The sequence below is a fragment of the Podarcis erhardii genome (assembly GCF_964252035.2).
Source record: "Podarcis erhardii genome assembly, chromosome: 1".
In the NCBI taxonomy this organism is placed as follows: domain Eukaryota; kingdom Metazoa; phylum Chordata; class Lepidosauria; order Squamata; family Lacertidae; genus Podarcis; species Podarcis erhardii.
Window position 1 is genome coordinate 96,167,522 of NC_138497.1, and position 15,550 is coordinate 96,183,071.

Sequence of the window (15,550 nt, forward strand, 5' to 3'; positions counted from 1 at the left end):
TGTGTTGAGTGGGGGAAGTCTGAAGGGAGCTTCTACCCATGTTTGCTTGAAACCTCCATGTGATCAGAAACTCTTACTGTAGAGAAGAAAGAAGGACAGGAATAAATTTGCCAGTGTAGGGACAAGCAAAGAACCTCAAAGGTGCACAAAATTAAGATTGATTCAGCCCAACATGTTTAGGTTTAAAGAATTTGCCTGGGGCATTGTAAAACAAATGTTATCCACCTGCTGCATTGCTAATTGATTCCTCGGGACATAAAACATGAATCTGGGAAGTGGGCATGAAATGTTTTTGATAAAGAGGTTGTAAAATATTGTCCTTTTTATTATGAATAGCTACAGTTCACCATGCAGTGTATATGGTTTGCATAGACCTATTTCTCAGATGGGGTGTTTCATAAGCAAAAGCCTCGTTTCTGAGGTTTCTCACTGCTACTTTTATAAATTTTCTTTACAATCCAGCCTGAGCAATGCTTCTGTGGATATTAGAAGAACCATTAAGTATAGTTCCAGCATGTTTCTTGGTGTGTATGTGTGTATACGCATGCCATTGTTAGGAAATGTTGCTGCCTTTGATTAAAATACCAGGTTGGTGATCACTTAACTTGACTTTCCCCCTGTGTTCTTCTTTTGAAAACAGTTGCAGGCAAAATGTGCTGACCTGCAAGCAGGATGTAGTGAGGCTAAGAAGAAATTGAATGAGGTAAGCTCGTTCTTCCCTTTGTCCTCCCCTCTTCTACTTAGACTGGTCTCTGTCAACTCTGTGTTGGCCAGATGCAAAAGAGGCCTCTACATCTAATTGTTGTGTAGAAGAGAATTTTGGGATGTAATGCAAGCTACACCTGCTGAAATTCATTCTTCTGCTCAGTTGCATAAGAGCCCTGTCACCTTCTTCATTTGACCACCTGGACCAAAATGAACTTGAATAATTGTAATTGTAATAATTGTAACAATGTGCACCCGCACCTATGCAAATAAGAGTAAGAGGCAGCCCAGAATACCACATTTTCCATTGTTGCGTGTTAGGGAAGGTTCTGCTACGTTAGTAAAAGCTGCCTCCTGGTGGTTATCCAAATCTGTCCCAGACAAGCATAATGCCATATTGACTTTTGTCTTGTAATGATACTGCAGCAAGAAATAGGAAAGATGAAAGAAACTTGTGCACAAGATGTACCAGTGTTTTATCCCTTGCAAAAAAAAGGGGGGGAGAGACCTTAACAAATCCTGTACAAGTTGGTATGAGAGGGGACCATGCACTATCCTGGTAGGCAAGTGTGCAATCCAGTACTCACCTCTGTAGGCAGCTGGAGGAGACAGCGCTGGTACAGCAGAACTGTACCGAGCCTAGGCTCACATCTCAACACTAATGCCAAGGGTTACATCCAATTGTGACGGTCAAGGGCCCTGTGAGCTACACCTGGTGCCTTTATGAGAACAACTGGTCATGCTATTTGAGGAAAAAATAGGTAGAGCTTGCCAGAGTTTTAAATAGAACCCTATCATTTGTTTTTGGGTTAAATTGGTTTTTATTACATTTTCACACCATGTGTTATTAATTCCAATCCTTTAGGTTAAGAATCACAGTGAAAAATTGGACAAGGAGCTGGCAGCCTTAGAAACAGTGGAATCCCAAGCAGATTCAAAGTATGTGTCTAGTTCCTCTCCATCCTTCCCTGTCCCCTTTGCAATGAATTGTGTTAATTCAGCAGTAGTCCCTGTTGGTGGTGGTGGGGTTTTTGTATCTATAGTTTATAGTGTGTGTGTGTGTGTGTGTGCGCACACACACACACACACACACAACACACACAACACACACACACACACAGACATTCTAGTCCAAATGTTTCCTTTCATGGCAGAATGTTCTTTATGCTGGAGACTCTGTCAGCCTTCCTCAGCTTGGTGACCCTGTATGGTTTTGGCTACAACTCTGATCAGCCCAACCAACAGTCAGGGCTGGTTGAAGTCTCACGTTAATTCTTGACATGGTGCAGTCACTGCAAAATGATGGTTAAACATCATTTTCAAATTAAGACTTGCATTGATTTTCAAGGATTAGGGGCTGGGAAAAACATCTGGCACTTCTTGAATGTTCAAAAACACCCAGCATCAAAAAGGGTTATTTTAAGAATTACTGTTTGCTCACTGAGCCTTAAAATAACCCTATTAAGGAAAGTCAGCGTATTTTCTTCCAGATGGGAGACTTAGCAGCACAGTCCTGTGCAGGTCTACTTGGAAGTAAGCCTCATTAGGTTCAATAGGCCTTACTCCCAGCAGTGTACTGGAAGGGAGAGCCAAGTAGCAATGCTTGCACTGACGGAACGATCTCCTTAGTGCAACACTGAAATCCACCTGTGTGTTTTATTGTTTTAATGTACTGGCTTTTATGTAGATTCTGTAATGAGCTGGAATTTTTCATTATGATGAGCAGTATAAAAATGTTTCTGCCTTTTAAATCAGTGGGTATTAAGAAATGTTTAAGTTTGATTGAATCCTGTCCATTGTATCCTTCCATGAAAATGGTATATATTCAAACTGGAAGACCCTAAGATTTGCTGGTCTCTCATTTTTCCTTCAAAATTAACCCATGAGAAACAGGTGTACTTCGATTGATAATGGAGTCATCCAAACTGTGAGCAGCAATATAGGAGAACGTTTCTTCTGTGAGATTCTACCTTTCTGTTTTATTCAGCTCTGTTGCTGCCCTAAATTGCTTCTTTAAGATATTTTGTTTTCCCCACTCCCCAATGCTTCATTTTTCTTAGAATAAATGTCTCTAAATGCTCGAGAATAAATAATGTGTTGTTGTTGTTGTTGTTGTTGTTGTTTTAATTTAGTGTATTGCAGAAGCTTCGGGCACTGGTGGCAATGAATGAGAACCTCAAAAGCCAAGAGCAAGAATTTAGAGCACATTGCAGAGTAAGTTTTTTAGATGCTTCATTCCAAGTCAGTGCCTGCACACAATTCTTTTTAAGGATCCAGATTGAGGATCCATAATCCAGATGTTCTCCTGTGCTTCTTTGTGTATGCAAAGGTGGCCTTACAATTGGTATCTCCCTTAAACTTCGGGCTAAACTTTCACTAGTGCATGCATTTCCGCCTTATGCAATTACCGGACTGATCTCTGGAGGAAACTTCTCTTTATTGGTTACAAATGTCTCTTTCCCTCCGGGAGGGTTAGCAGCTGATCTTACTTCTAGATGGGAATCCCTAGAGGATTTTTTACTTTCCTGTTATCTTAAATATCCCAATGTCCCCTCCATTACTGGAGGCGATTTTAACGCTCGGATAGCCTCAAATTGGGAGGCTCTTAAAAAGTCTAAGTGGTGGATTGACCCTGGCGCTCAAACTTACGATCTAGCATACACCCCCACTAGAATATCAAAGGATGTAAAAGTCAATAAGGCGGGAGTGATGCTTTATCAGATGACTCTGCGCCTTAATTTAATTATATTAAATGGCAGGTGTCCTCCAGACATACCAGGAGAGTTCACCCACCTGGGGTTAAAATCAAACAGTGTTCTCGACTATGTTTTGGTTTCCCGGGATTTATTTTTGAAAGTCACCTCTTTTAAAATTGATAATGCCCAATTTAGTGACCATCTTCCCCTGACAACCAAGTTATGTGTTGACTGGCAGTTGCTCGACCGCTCCCACCTAATCCCGGTGACTGTGGAGTCGTCCACTAAAATAAAGGGGACTAAATGGTCCCCTGCCCTTGCTCATAGATATATGGATTTTATCAGAGAAAAGTTTCCTGGTGACCAGCCGGATGTAGGAATAGTCCCGCATGATCCTATTACCTGTATGAATTTTTTTTTCTTGCCTGATAGAAGTTTTAACTCGCTTTTTTACTTCTCCAACCCATGGAGTTAAAAACGATTATTTTAAATTTGGCGCCCCTTGGTTCAACTCTGCTTGCAAGCTAGCCAGACTCCATCTACATACAATATATAATGACTATAAACTTTCCGGCGCTCCGGCCTTACCTCCATCTTATTCCCTGGCTAAAAAAGCATACAAACAGGACCAGAAATCGGCCAAACGGGAATGGCATTTAAATCGTTGGCAGACTATAATTTCTGCCTCAAAATCTCATAACTCCCGGAAATTTTGGTCCTTAATAAAGGGAAGAAACACGAAATATCCCTTAACGGTGATCCCGGCCCCTACATGGGAGCAGTTCCTGAGAAAATATTTCTCTGTGGTAGAAGCTCCGGCCACTCATTGGAGACCTTCTAATCCCCTTCCCATCTGGCCCAATACCAACCCTGCCCTGCTGAAATCCTAGAATTGATAGCCGAGCTGAAAACTGGTAAGGCCCCTGGGCCAGATTTGGTCCCTGTTGAGGCTATAAAGCTTCATTCTGCATGGTGGGCAGGGATTTTAGCTAAAATGTTCGACGCAATAAATGTCACGGGCTTAATTCCAGGAATGTGGAAGGAGACCATTATAATTCCTATCTACAAAAAAGGCCCTCCCGGTGACCCAGGGAATTATCGGAATATCAGTCTGCTATCGTCCATTGGGAAAATAGATGCCCGTTTTTTGCTGGCAAGGTTGATGAAGTGGTCAGTTGAGGCTGACCTGATTGGACATGAGCAAGCTGGATTTAGATTAAACCAATCCACAACAGACCAGGCAATTATTCTTTATCACTTAGCCCGGAAATACTCGACACCTAGACGGGGCCAACTTTGCGCAGCTTTCATAGATTTGAAAGCTGCGTTTGATAGTATCCCGAGGAAATTACTATGGGATAAACTTGCCAGTTGGGGAATAGATAGAAGGCTCCTGTGGCTTATTTCCCAACTTCACGCCGGGTCCGTGGCCAGGGTGAGATTATCCCCTGCTGGAGACCTGACTAACCCAGTGCCAGTAAATAAGGGTGTACGCCAGGGTTGTATTTTAGCGCCGCTTCTTTTTAACTTATTTATCAGTGATATGAGGAACCCATTAGCCGTCTCACATAAATTTATCCACACCCCTCGTATAGCAGATTACCGTTGTCCTTTACTTCTCTACGCAGATGATGCTGTACTACTCTCTTACTCCAGAGTGGGTTTAAGGAGGGCACTAAAGATTTTTGCGACATATTGCCATTCTAATCATCTGTCTATCAACCACACCAAGTCCAAAGTACTGATATTTTCAAGGAGTCGAAAACTTTATTCATGGAAACTGGAGGGCACGAAAATCAAACAAGTACACAAATTTAAATATTTAGGAATTTATTTTCAATATAACTTAGGGTGGAAAGCGCATGTTGAATATCTTCAAAACAAGACAAAAGCCCTATCACACTCCCTCCTTCGTTTTTTCTACTCTGACGGGGCCTCATTCATCCCTGTGGCCCTGAAAGTGTATAGCATCAAAGTGATGGCCACAATGGCCTATGCTGCACCTTTATGGGCTGCCTTTGCAAACCTCTCACCATTAGAGTCACTTCAAAGCCAATTCTTACACCGACTTTTAAAATTACCGACATGCGTAAGTAATGCGGCTATTCGCTTAGAAATGAAGATCCCCTCAGTGGAGTTAGTTATATGGAGGAGAGTTTTGATTTATTGGATATCCCTATGGCATAAACTCCCGAACCACTATCTCATTCAATGCATGTGGCGAGATGACTTCACAAATTTGTGGTCAGGAAAAATCCATGCCAAATTGCTGTCTTATGAGATCTCACCCACTGAATTGCTTAAACTGGATTTAAATGTGGCAAAAAGGTGTATAAATCAAAGGCTGGATGATGCGGAGCTATACCAAAATTTCGTAGCTGGTGGTGGAGTCTGCTCGCCGTTAAATTTCGGCATAACCCCTATCTACCGCACTCCGTCCTACTTAACATCGCTTATGGCCGCGTCTCACCGATATGCCTTCATTAGAGCTAGGTTTAATGTCTTTCCAACAAACGTGCTGAGACATAGATTCACTAAGGGCCAAGTCCCTTCAATGTGTGCTTGTGAAATGAAAACATCTGAATCTCTACATCATGTTATGTTTATCTGCCCTTTGTACAGTTCAGCCCATGCTAGCATACTAAACTCCATAATCCAGCCTATGGCTGACAAACCAGTAGACCTACAGCTTGCCTGGGTTCTTCAAGATGTGGATCCTTATATTACTCTACAGGTTGCTAAATTCCTAACAGCCGTCCTCTCGTACAAGAGACGGAATGGAATGTTAGCTGATTATTGATAGTTATAAGAATTTTCTATAGCGACATCAGATATTGATTTCGGTGTAGTGCAAAATTTTTTTAATCTTAATCTTAAACTTAAACTTTTCTTATGAATTGGCTAATATTTGTCCTTGTGAGTTGTGAACTGTGTTATACTACTTGTGGCTTGTACGAGTCCGCTGTTTGATTTGATTTGTTTTGTTGTGTTGTGTTTCATGATGGGCGTAAAGCCGAATAAACATTTGATTTGATTGATTGTGTATGCAGCAGAATACATGTATGGACCATGTTTACTAATTCCTGTTGCTTAGGAATGCTTTTGCAACACAGTAACTGGAAAAACTACTTCCATGTGGTTAGGGGCTCCGTGTCAACATGAGGACCAGAGGTGTAGTGGGGGACACACTAAACACCACTAAACACCACGACAACGCACTAAACACCACATCATGGGAGGGGAGCCCACACTTACCACGGGGCGTGGCCTACAGTGCACCTGAGCCACATGTCTCCTGGGAGTGACGCAGTGGCTCCCTGCTGCCCGAAACAGCAGCGTGGGGCTGGCATCTGCCCACCGCCTCCCCCTCAGGCTCAGCTGTCCTACAGCTGAGGCCCCAGCTCACCCCGCCCCCAGGTGCAGGGCGCATGTGATGCCCCAGACGTCTAGCTAAGCCGCTGTTGGGTACCTTGTAGTAAAGCAGAATATAATCTTTTTTTTTTTTTTTTTTAAATGCCATTTGCCTTGTTCACCTGGCTGGTTCCCATTCCACAGTTCCCAGGTGGACCTGTGCAGTGGGAACCTATGAACATTGCAGTGTCTTAACACTGACATCTGTTAAGATTGCCGTGTGGAGCTCCCACCACCTAGGTGCCAAGGTAATGTATGAATTGGACTGAAACCATAATCAGTGGTTGTTGTGAGGTACCTTGAAAAAGTGATCAATATCAGGAGTCATAAAATGTGTAAATTGTATGAGAAAGGAGGAAAGAAATGGAATGGGGCAAGAATACAAATTGAATTTTAAACCCCTGTAACTTAATATTTTGGGGTGGCTATTTTCATTATGGGATGCAGTGTGCTCAGTGTTGCTTCTGCAAAAGCGCTTTCGAAATGGTTAGGGACAGTAGGGCTTATGCAAGATGCTGTAGTCATGGTGGTGCTTGTATTTTGATTTTTTAAAAAAACCTCAAACTTATTCCCTTGCCCTTCTGACTTGGGTTCATTTGCATAAGAGTCAGACTGTGTGTTTTCCCCTCTCTCTCCCCCACCCCCTTGACAATAGAGTGTGCTACTTTACATAATGAAGAACATTCACCTCCTCTGGAGCCCTAAGCACAGAATGTCTATACGTTTTTGGGCTCTTTCTGATGCATATTTTACGAAAAGAAAACACTGTCTCTGGCTTCTGTTTCCATAAAGAGCACACGCTGATTGCTAATGAAAAGAAACAATTATTATTTTCTTGCTGTTCTAGGAAGAGATGGCACGCCTCCAGCAAAACATTGAAAGTTTGAAAACAGAAGCAGCTGACAATGGAGAAGAGAAGGTAAACAGAAAATATTTAAGCATTCTTACTGAGCTTTGGAATCTTCTTCCCAATTTTAAAATGCTTGTGGTCCCTTTGCTCCATTTAGAAGTGTTTGCCCTCATTTGGAATGCTGCCTGAATTTTTTTGTTTTGCCAGTCTGCTACCTAAAGGTGCTAATGTGTGTGTGTGTGTGTGTCTTTTGATGTGATTCACTTTCTCTGGTTACTTAAAATGAACACTTTATTTCACTTTAACAAAACTTTATATATTTGAACTCATGTCTTTCTTATCAAAGGCAATATCTTATACACAAGAATTGGGACTTGGAACACTGGAACACAGTCAGTTCCCAAAAGTGTGTGTATTTTTTGGAGCGGGGTAGCTTGTTCCTTTAAGTATGCTGAATAGCAAATCTGATTCTGTTTGCCTGTGTATTTTAATAAAAGAAACATCAGAACACATGGTGGACATTTAACAATGGATGTGGCATGCAGGTGTTTTCCATTAGAGGACTTCTAAATTGTTGCCCAATTTAAAAGTACATGACGCTTGAGTTTGGACTCCACCTTCAAGAAGATTGCTCAATTCAGATGATTTTTGAAACCTTGCAGTCCATCCTCTCTTCCAGAAAACTTCTCTTTTGTTTTGCACTAATCATAGTCGGTTGTAATGTCCAAATCAAACTGCAGAGTGTTTGCACTCCAGGAAAAACCCACTTCAGACCTTGGCTTCTAATTTCCGGCTTGGAGTACAAGCCTTAACCATAGTCTGCCGATTCGGATGCCATGGGTTAGTGTTAAACAGGAAAAAGCAAGCCATCTGTAAACCTGCAGCTCATTACTGAATGTCCAAATAATGAACAGAAAGATACTTTGAGCTTTCCTGGAGCAAATCAGAACTCCAGGGTAGCTTACCCAGGATTGTATTCTCCACAAGGAGAACTATGTTGAATAGTCTTCTGATACTCTGACTGATGTGCTTCCCCAAACCCCACTGTCCTTCCACCTGCTAGTGTGTATTTTTAACATCTGTACAGCAAGCAGAGCCTGAACAGATTCACCTTTACCCAGGATAGACTTGTGGTGGGGAATGTTCTTCTGCTTCTCTGGGCAGCTTGTTTTTAGGTGAATACGCTACATATGTAGTTGCACAAGTTAACATGTTGGGTTGGATCCAGTAAAATGTGGCAGAACATAGCTTTCTTGAACCCCCTTCTCCTCAGCATGTTTTTAACTTTGGTGCGGAACCACTATAAACCCTGGGCCCGGTATGAACAAGTGACCCTTTGTCATCATAGTCTCGACTGAATTTGGTCAGCTAAAAATCAGTTTTGTTTTATGTCTCCAATGTTAGGAACCCGCTAAAATTATAGACCAGCAGTACAAAACTGAGAGAGAGAAGCTGCAGAAGATCAGACTGCTTCTGGTGAGTTTTCCAAACCGTAAGTCTCACTGGGTCGGCAGATGTATTTGCTAAATGTCTTCCTGTCCTGTGCAATGTAAATTTCTGGTTCACGCGAGACTCCCGGATTCTTCTGTAATGGGTGTTTTAAAAGTTGGAAATACCAGTTTGGGGGTAATTATTTGGAAAACGTCACCTTTCGCAGTGGAGCCAAGAGGGCAGGGGGTCCGCAAGGCAGCAATTGATTCCGTTATCAGGTTGTTTCTAAATGTCAGTTTGTTTTTTAGAAACCTAGTCACAGGGTTTTTTTCTGTTTTTGTTTTGTATATTGTTTTCAACTCTCCTCAGGCCCGACGAAACAGAGAAATAGCCATTTTACAACGCAAGATTGATGAGGTTCCCAGCAGAGCTGAGTTAACACAGTACCAGAAAAGATTTATTGAACTTTACGGGCAGGGTACGTATATCAGGCAGAAATGCATTCCTCACAGCTAAGCACTATAAACCTATGGAGCATGGCAACCACTTCTTGTTTAATGTTGTTGTATCACTGTCTGTTTGACATTCATATCGTATGCCTTCTCAGACAAGCAGGGTTTTTCCAAAACATGGATTTTAAAATGCCCTCAGGGCCAAAGATTTGGCACTTTCGGGGTAGGTTCTTGAATGTTTGTAGCTGGTTCTGCCACTTAGTTCCACAGTCTATATATTAAGACACTGTTCCTTATGACACTAGACAGGGGGGGAAACAATAGCAACAACCAACCCACTACATGCAATGGGTACGTCAGGGCTGCCCTCCCCACTAATACACTAGTTAATATGTGTGATGTGCAGCATTCATATTTGTTTCCAATCCCTGCTGTTCTTCCACTTCAGAAACAATGTGTGTGGGGCCTGTGCATGCACACAAATAGGTGCACGCTCAAACATACGCATGCAGTTCAAGGTGAGGACGCCTTCTCCAGGCCCATGATCCCAGTGCACTTGTAACTCAGTTGCTGCAAACTAGTCTTCATCTGCTTGTTAGTGGCTGACTACTTCAGTGGAAACCCCTTCAGCAGCAACAGCTCTTCTGCTCATGGAGCACCACTGGCTAGGGGTTTAAGTAAGCCTAAGGAAGAAGAGGAGGAGGAGGAGTAGTTTGGATTTGATATCCCGCTTTATCACTACCCTAAGGAGTCTCAAAGCAGCTCACAATCTCCTTTCCCTTCCTCCCCCACAACTAACACTCTGTGAGATGAGTGAGGCTGAGATACTTCAGAGAAGTGTGACTAGCCCAAGTTCACCCAGCAGATGCATGTGGAGGAGCGGGGAAGTGAACCCAGTTCACCAGATTACGAGTCCACCAACGAAAGCCTGCTTGTTTCCCAAATGCTCGTCCTCTGGTGAAATTCTTTGTTCTTGGAGAGATGGGGTGGGCTGTCCAAAAAAACGAGGGGGAAAAGACAAAGGTGACAGAAGAAGAAAATCAGAGGTACTGCGTTCCATAGGAACCTGTCGTTTTCTGGTACCCAGAGGTAAACTCCTCCTGTTGTCCTTGGCCCTCATTTTCTGTCTGCCCCAGTTGTTCACTTAGTTTTTCCACATACCTCCCTTCCACATACCTCCCTCTACTCTTGATCCTCTATGCCTGGCTGTCTGCCATTTCCAGAGATCATGGGGAAGCTGTTCCTTTACACTAGGTGAAATCTGCAGGGCAGGAAATGTCTACCTGCTGCACCCTCTTTGGGGAGATAGGTTAAGGTTAGGGGGGTGCACTGGTAAGCAAGCCCACATGGGCATTTGACACTTTGACATACACTCTAGATAATTCAAGGACTTGAATTTCTTAACTCCCAGAGGTAGGCAACTTCTCGCCACGTGGAACATGTTGTAATTGTTGTATCCCACCCACCTCCCCCCAAAATTGCTCAAACCATGGTGAGGAGGGGTTTTTAATTTATGTAAAAACAAATGTCTAGTTCTTATAGTTACAGGGATGTCAAATTTGTGCTCATCAAAATTAGCAATGTGATCTTTTATATTGAACAAGTGGTTTCCATGGCTGCTTATTATACTTCTGATTTTTTCCCGGAATAGGGTACTCCTCTGCAATGTCATTTCTCATTGGCTTTTCTCCAAAACATCTGTTGGGGGGGGTCACATACATGCACGCGCACTGAAGCTTTATCAGCAGCCAAAGCAAAATAATATATGGGTTTTACCGCTCTGCCTCTTCAGGCTATTCAGTACCATTAATGGCTATAAAGAGTGTTCTGTGTCAGAAAGTACATTACCTCTCCTTAGACCGGAACCATCGTTGTATCACTGTCCCAGCCACACTTAATGTAGTGAATTGATGATTTAGGAGAATTCTACCTTTTGCCTGCCTGATCTACGCTAAATGAGCATTGCAAATCATTTAGAATAACCCTTTTTGCTTTACAAGCTGAAATACTGTCACTCCCAATAAATTTATGTGAGCTACAATTCACAGAATGTTGGTTTTATGTTAAGATATATTGCCAGCCTTTTATAGGTTGGCTAAGTACTTGGGAGTGTGTTCTTTCCCTCCTTGGATTTCTATGACAATGTTGAAAAGTTGAAAAGAATGTTTGCAAAATTGTATTTCCAGGTTTTGGCTGGGATCCAAATAGGCTCATGGAGGAGTCCTAAAGGGTTTCCCTACCCTTGGAAGATGTTTGAGACAGTTGTTTTTTTCCATAAAATGCCAGTTCAAAAGGTCCCCTGGGTTTGGGGGGTGGTTTTTCAGGAAGGGTAGTATGGTGTGTAAGGAGGGGTGTGAGAAAGATACTGTGCATAAATTAAAGTCATCTTATCCTTCTGTTAGCTTTCAGGCCTTTTCATTTCTTCCTACAGAGCTAATAGGAGCCATGGAGAGATTCTGCTCCTTAATAGGTGGAGAACCAGCCTTACATATGACAGCAGGTTCACCTTTTAACTTTTAACGTGGTACACCTTTCATGTTGTGCACCATTAAGATGTAAACCTTTTGTGTGCCGTTAACTTACTTAAGTTAAAAATTATCATGAAAGCCAGCTTTCTCAGTCACCCAATTTTGAGTGCAGGTGACACTGGGACTTCTTCTCCAGAAGCTTGTGTTCAGGAGTGCAGCCTAAGGTTGCAACCTTATACTCACTTAACCAGACTAAGTCTTACTGGACTCTGTTGTACTTACTTAAGAAGGCATGTCTGGGATCACACTATAAGAATCTTCCCTTTGTTTGCAGTTTCGGCAACACACAAAGAAACGAAGCAGTTCTTTACCCTCTACAACACACTGGATGATAAGAAGGTGTATTTGGAAAAAGAGGTAAGCTGCTTGATCAGATGTTCTAGCTGACCACAAAGCGTCACCTGCAGTATAAGCCGTTATTTTTGCAATAAGGGGAACTATGGTGAATATATTTGGGTTCCTGTTTGGTTTTTTCTGTCTGTTCTGTAAAAGGGTTTTCCTTAAGACAGGAGTGGATGGGGAACCCATGGTGCTCCTTGATGTTGCTGGACTACAGGTCCCATCTCCCCTGACCATTAGCCATGATGACTGGGGCTGGAGGTTCTTCCCCCAGCAGGTTCTTAGTGGGGGAAAATTATTAGTGGGGGACATCACAGGATTATTATTTTTTAAGAATTGCACAATGCTTTTGTGTGCCGTATAGTGTTAATTAGTTCTAATGTAACTCAGCGTGGGTAGAATGTCTCCTCTGTCTCCTCCACATAGGAGTTCTTGCCAAAAAGTTAAATGGCAAGGTGTAATTATATTGTGCTCTCCCTGCATTGATGAGAGTGAAACCAGACATAAATTCAGAGATGCCTCTTAATGAGAGGCATTATTTCTATAACCGATGTGCAGTTAAAATATTCATTATCTTTTCCTTTCCTTGACGTGATTATGACAGCGCTGAGAATATAGTTATTTTAAAAGTCGTCTTTTAAAATGCTAAGTGTTAAATTGATAAATACTGCCTGACTGTGTATCAAGAGCTCAGTGGTATCGAGCATGTGCTCTGCATGCAGAAGATCACAGAATGCAGCAGCTCAGTCCCTCCTAACATCACCAGGAAGGGCAGAGAGAAAACCCTGCCTACAGTCCTAGAGAGCCCCCTGCCAGTTGGTGACCATACTGAGCTGGATAGACCAATTGTCTGACTGTAGTAGTCTGACTCTAAGGCAGCTTCCTCTGTCCCCAATGGTGAATTGAGATGTCATGGAATTGTGGGCCAGCTAGATTCTGCTAAATTTGCTTTTTGACGCCTGATTACACAAAAAGTTGTGGTCTTCAAAGGCTAAAGCAAACATGGAGAAAAACAAGTGAACTGGAGGAATGTGTGTGCTTTTGTGTGAATGCATGGACAAGGAAGCCATATTCCTGTAACCCCCTTACAATTTTTTTTGTTAAGTGGTGTACATAAATCTTGTCAAATAAATAAAAATAATCCCAGGTTGACTCCTGAATGGGATTCTCCTAGCCAAAGATGATTTTCCCATTTCCTGCTTCAGCCCTCCAAGAAGGCCAGCAGATCCTAATTAATGGCATGGGATGAGCTGAGGAGAATTCAGTGGGGATGGAGGTCACAGAGATTGATTATAGGGGGCTGGTCTGAAGTGCATGGATTAAATCAAGCAGTGGATTCTAATGCGGGCCTCCTCAGGTAATCGTGTCAGAATGCAACTGCTTCAAGGCTTTTGCTAAAAAGAGGTCAATACATTATGAACCTTCCTTCAAACTGACTTGAGACAATTGGTCCATCTATCCTGATTTTGATTCTTCTGACAGGCAGCAGTTCTCCAGGGTATTGCTTTGAATAAAGTGAAGCATGTGATTGATTGCCCTGTTGAATTTGGCAGTGTGTTGTCTCGTGTCAAGTGTTATTTATAAAGGGGCGGGATGGAGGGGGAGACCCATGGTTTCTTGGAAGACCTGCTGTGGTTTGCATTGCTATGCCGCACAAATAGGAAACCGATTGTGTTCTTTTCAGCAGCTAATGCAAGGCAAGAAAAATGCTAGCGGAGCAAAAAATGTGCAATAGCACTCTGTGAGGCAAGGAGAATTTTTGTCTACAGCTTAGTCCAGGGTTGTCACCCTTTTTCAAATAGCGGATGCCATGGGGTGTGTGGCAAAACACAAAATCAAGAGTACAGTCATTGCTGCCCAGAATTCACTGGGGTTTTGTAACTCTGTGGTTGCATATCCCTTTGTACATGGTACTTCAATTTCTTATGAGATGGCTTTGATAATGTTTTGATAAATAGGATAGCAGCAGTCCAATATTTATTTGAACACATATGCTAGCTGTGAGGAGCACAAAACATTGAATATATGCTCCTGAAAAGATAAAAGTTAATAGGCACATAATTTGTCTGAAGTCATCTAAATTCCCTACCAATACATGTTTGTGTGTAATGCTCTGAATACCCTCACACTGTTGTATTTCAAGTACTGTTCTTAGGGTAACATATTACTGGTTCATTAAATGCATGTTCATTACTTCATGTCTGAAAGTATGTGTGAATACAATAAGAAATTTGTGGTAACCCAATAAGGCCTCAGATACACTGTTTTTGAACGAGTTGGTTCACACACATTAAACTGCAAATCAAGTAATTTAGTGCAGCAAAGCCTGTATGATCATGCATTAGCCAAGCCGCATCATTTTCTGAACCAGCCCTATTGCTTAAAAGGGATTTGCTTTTTTAAATGGAAAACTTTGCATAAAAATGCATCCTTGTGTTTGTCTTTCCCAGGTTAACTTGTTGAATTCAATTCATGACAACTTCCAGCAGTAAGTAGTCCTTTCTTTTTTGTGGGTACAGCCTTTACTAACACAGCTTGGCCATTTCACCTCCCTTACGATGACCAGCCCTTGATTTAAAGAAACAGTCACATGTCTTTACAATCTTTCCAGAAGTTTCAATGGTCTTAAGAAAAAAATTTAAGTCATGTATCCCATTCAAGAAATTATGCATGTCACATTATGCTCCTAAATAGTTCATGTAATACTTGTTTCAGTGCCTTTTCTCTGAAACTATGACAGTACGCTGCTTCTTGTTTTTGAAGGGGAAATATAGAAAACAGTCCTAAATTATTATTTCTTTTGTCAGACAAAGGCACACTTTAATAGGCTAGCCCTAAGAATTCTGTCGAAATCCATGGGACTTGAATAAGCACCACTGGATCCAAAGAGGCCAAGTTTGTCTTTTCTGTCAACTGCAAAGTTTGACTTCCATGATTTACCATTTAGGCTGCAGACATATTGCGTGGACTCTCACTCTTTCCACAAGTGACTTTGGCACCCATTCTCCTTTGTCTGATGCCCTTATGCCACGTGTACCCCATTCTCATTTCAGAGCCATGGCTTCTTCTGGTGCTCGAGACCAGTTTCTGCGGCAAATGGAACAAATCGTAGAAGGAATTAAACAGAATCGAATGAAG

General features: G+C 42.1%; 1 protein-coding gene across 2 annotated transcripts in view; it reads left to right on the top strand.

Moving 5' to 3' along the window:
- The window catches only part of CCDC93 (CCC complex scaffolding subunit CCDC93), a 42,883-nt gene that overhangs the window by 24,562 nt on the left and 2,771 nt on the right, over positions 1–15,550 (top strand). For both annotated transcript variants that reach the window (XM_081872091.1, XM_081872092.1), the window contains 9 exons: positions 641–703; positions 1,571–1,644; positions 2,838–2,919; positions 7,660–7,731; positions 9,067–9,138; positions 9,463–9,571; positions 12,348–12,430; positions 14,863–14,900; positions 15,466–15,550. In XM_081872091.1, coding sequence (XP_081728217.1) covers positions 641–703; positions 1,571–1,644; positions 2,838–2,919; positions 7,660–7,731; positions 9,067–9,138; positions 9,463–9,571; positions 12,348–12,430; positions 14,863–14,900; positions 15,466–15,550 — 678 coding nt within the window. The remainder of the gene's footprint in view (positions 1–640; positions 704–1,570; positions 1,645–2,837; positions 2,920–7,659; positions 7,732–9,066; positions 9,139–9,462; positions 9,572–12,347; positions 12,431–14,862; positions 14,901–15,465) is intronic.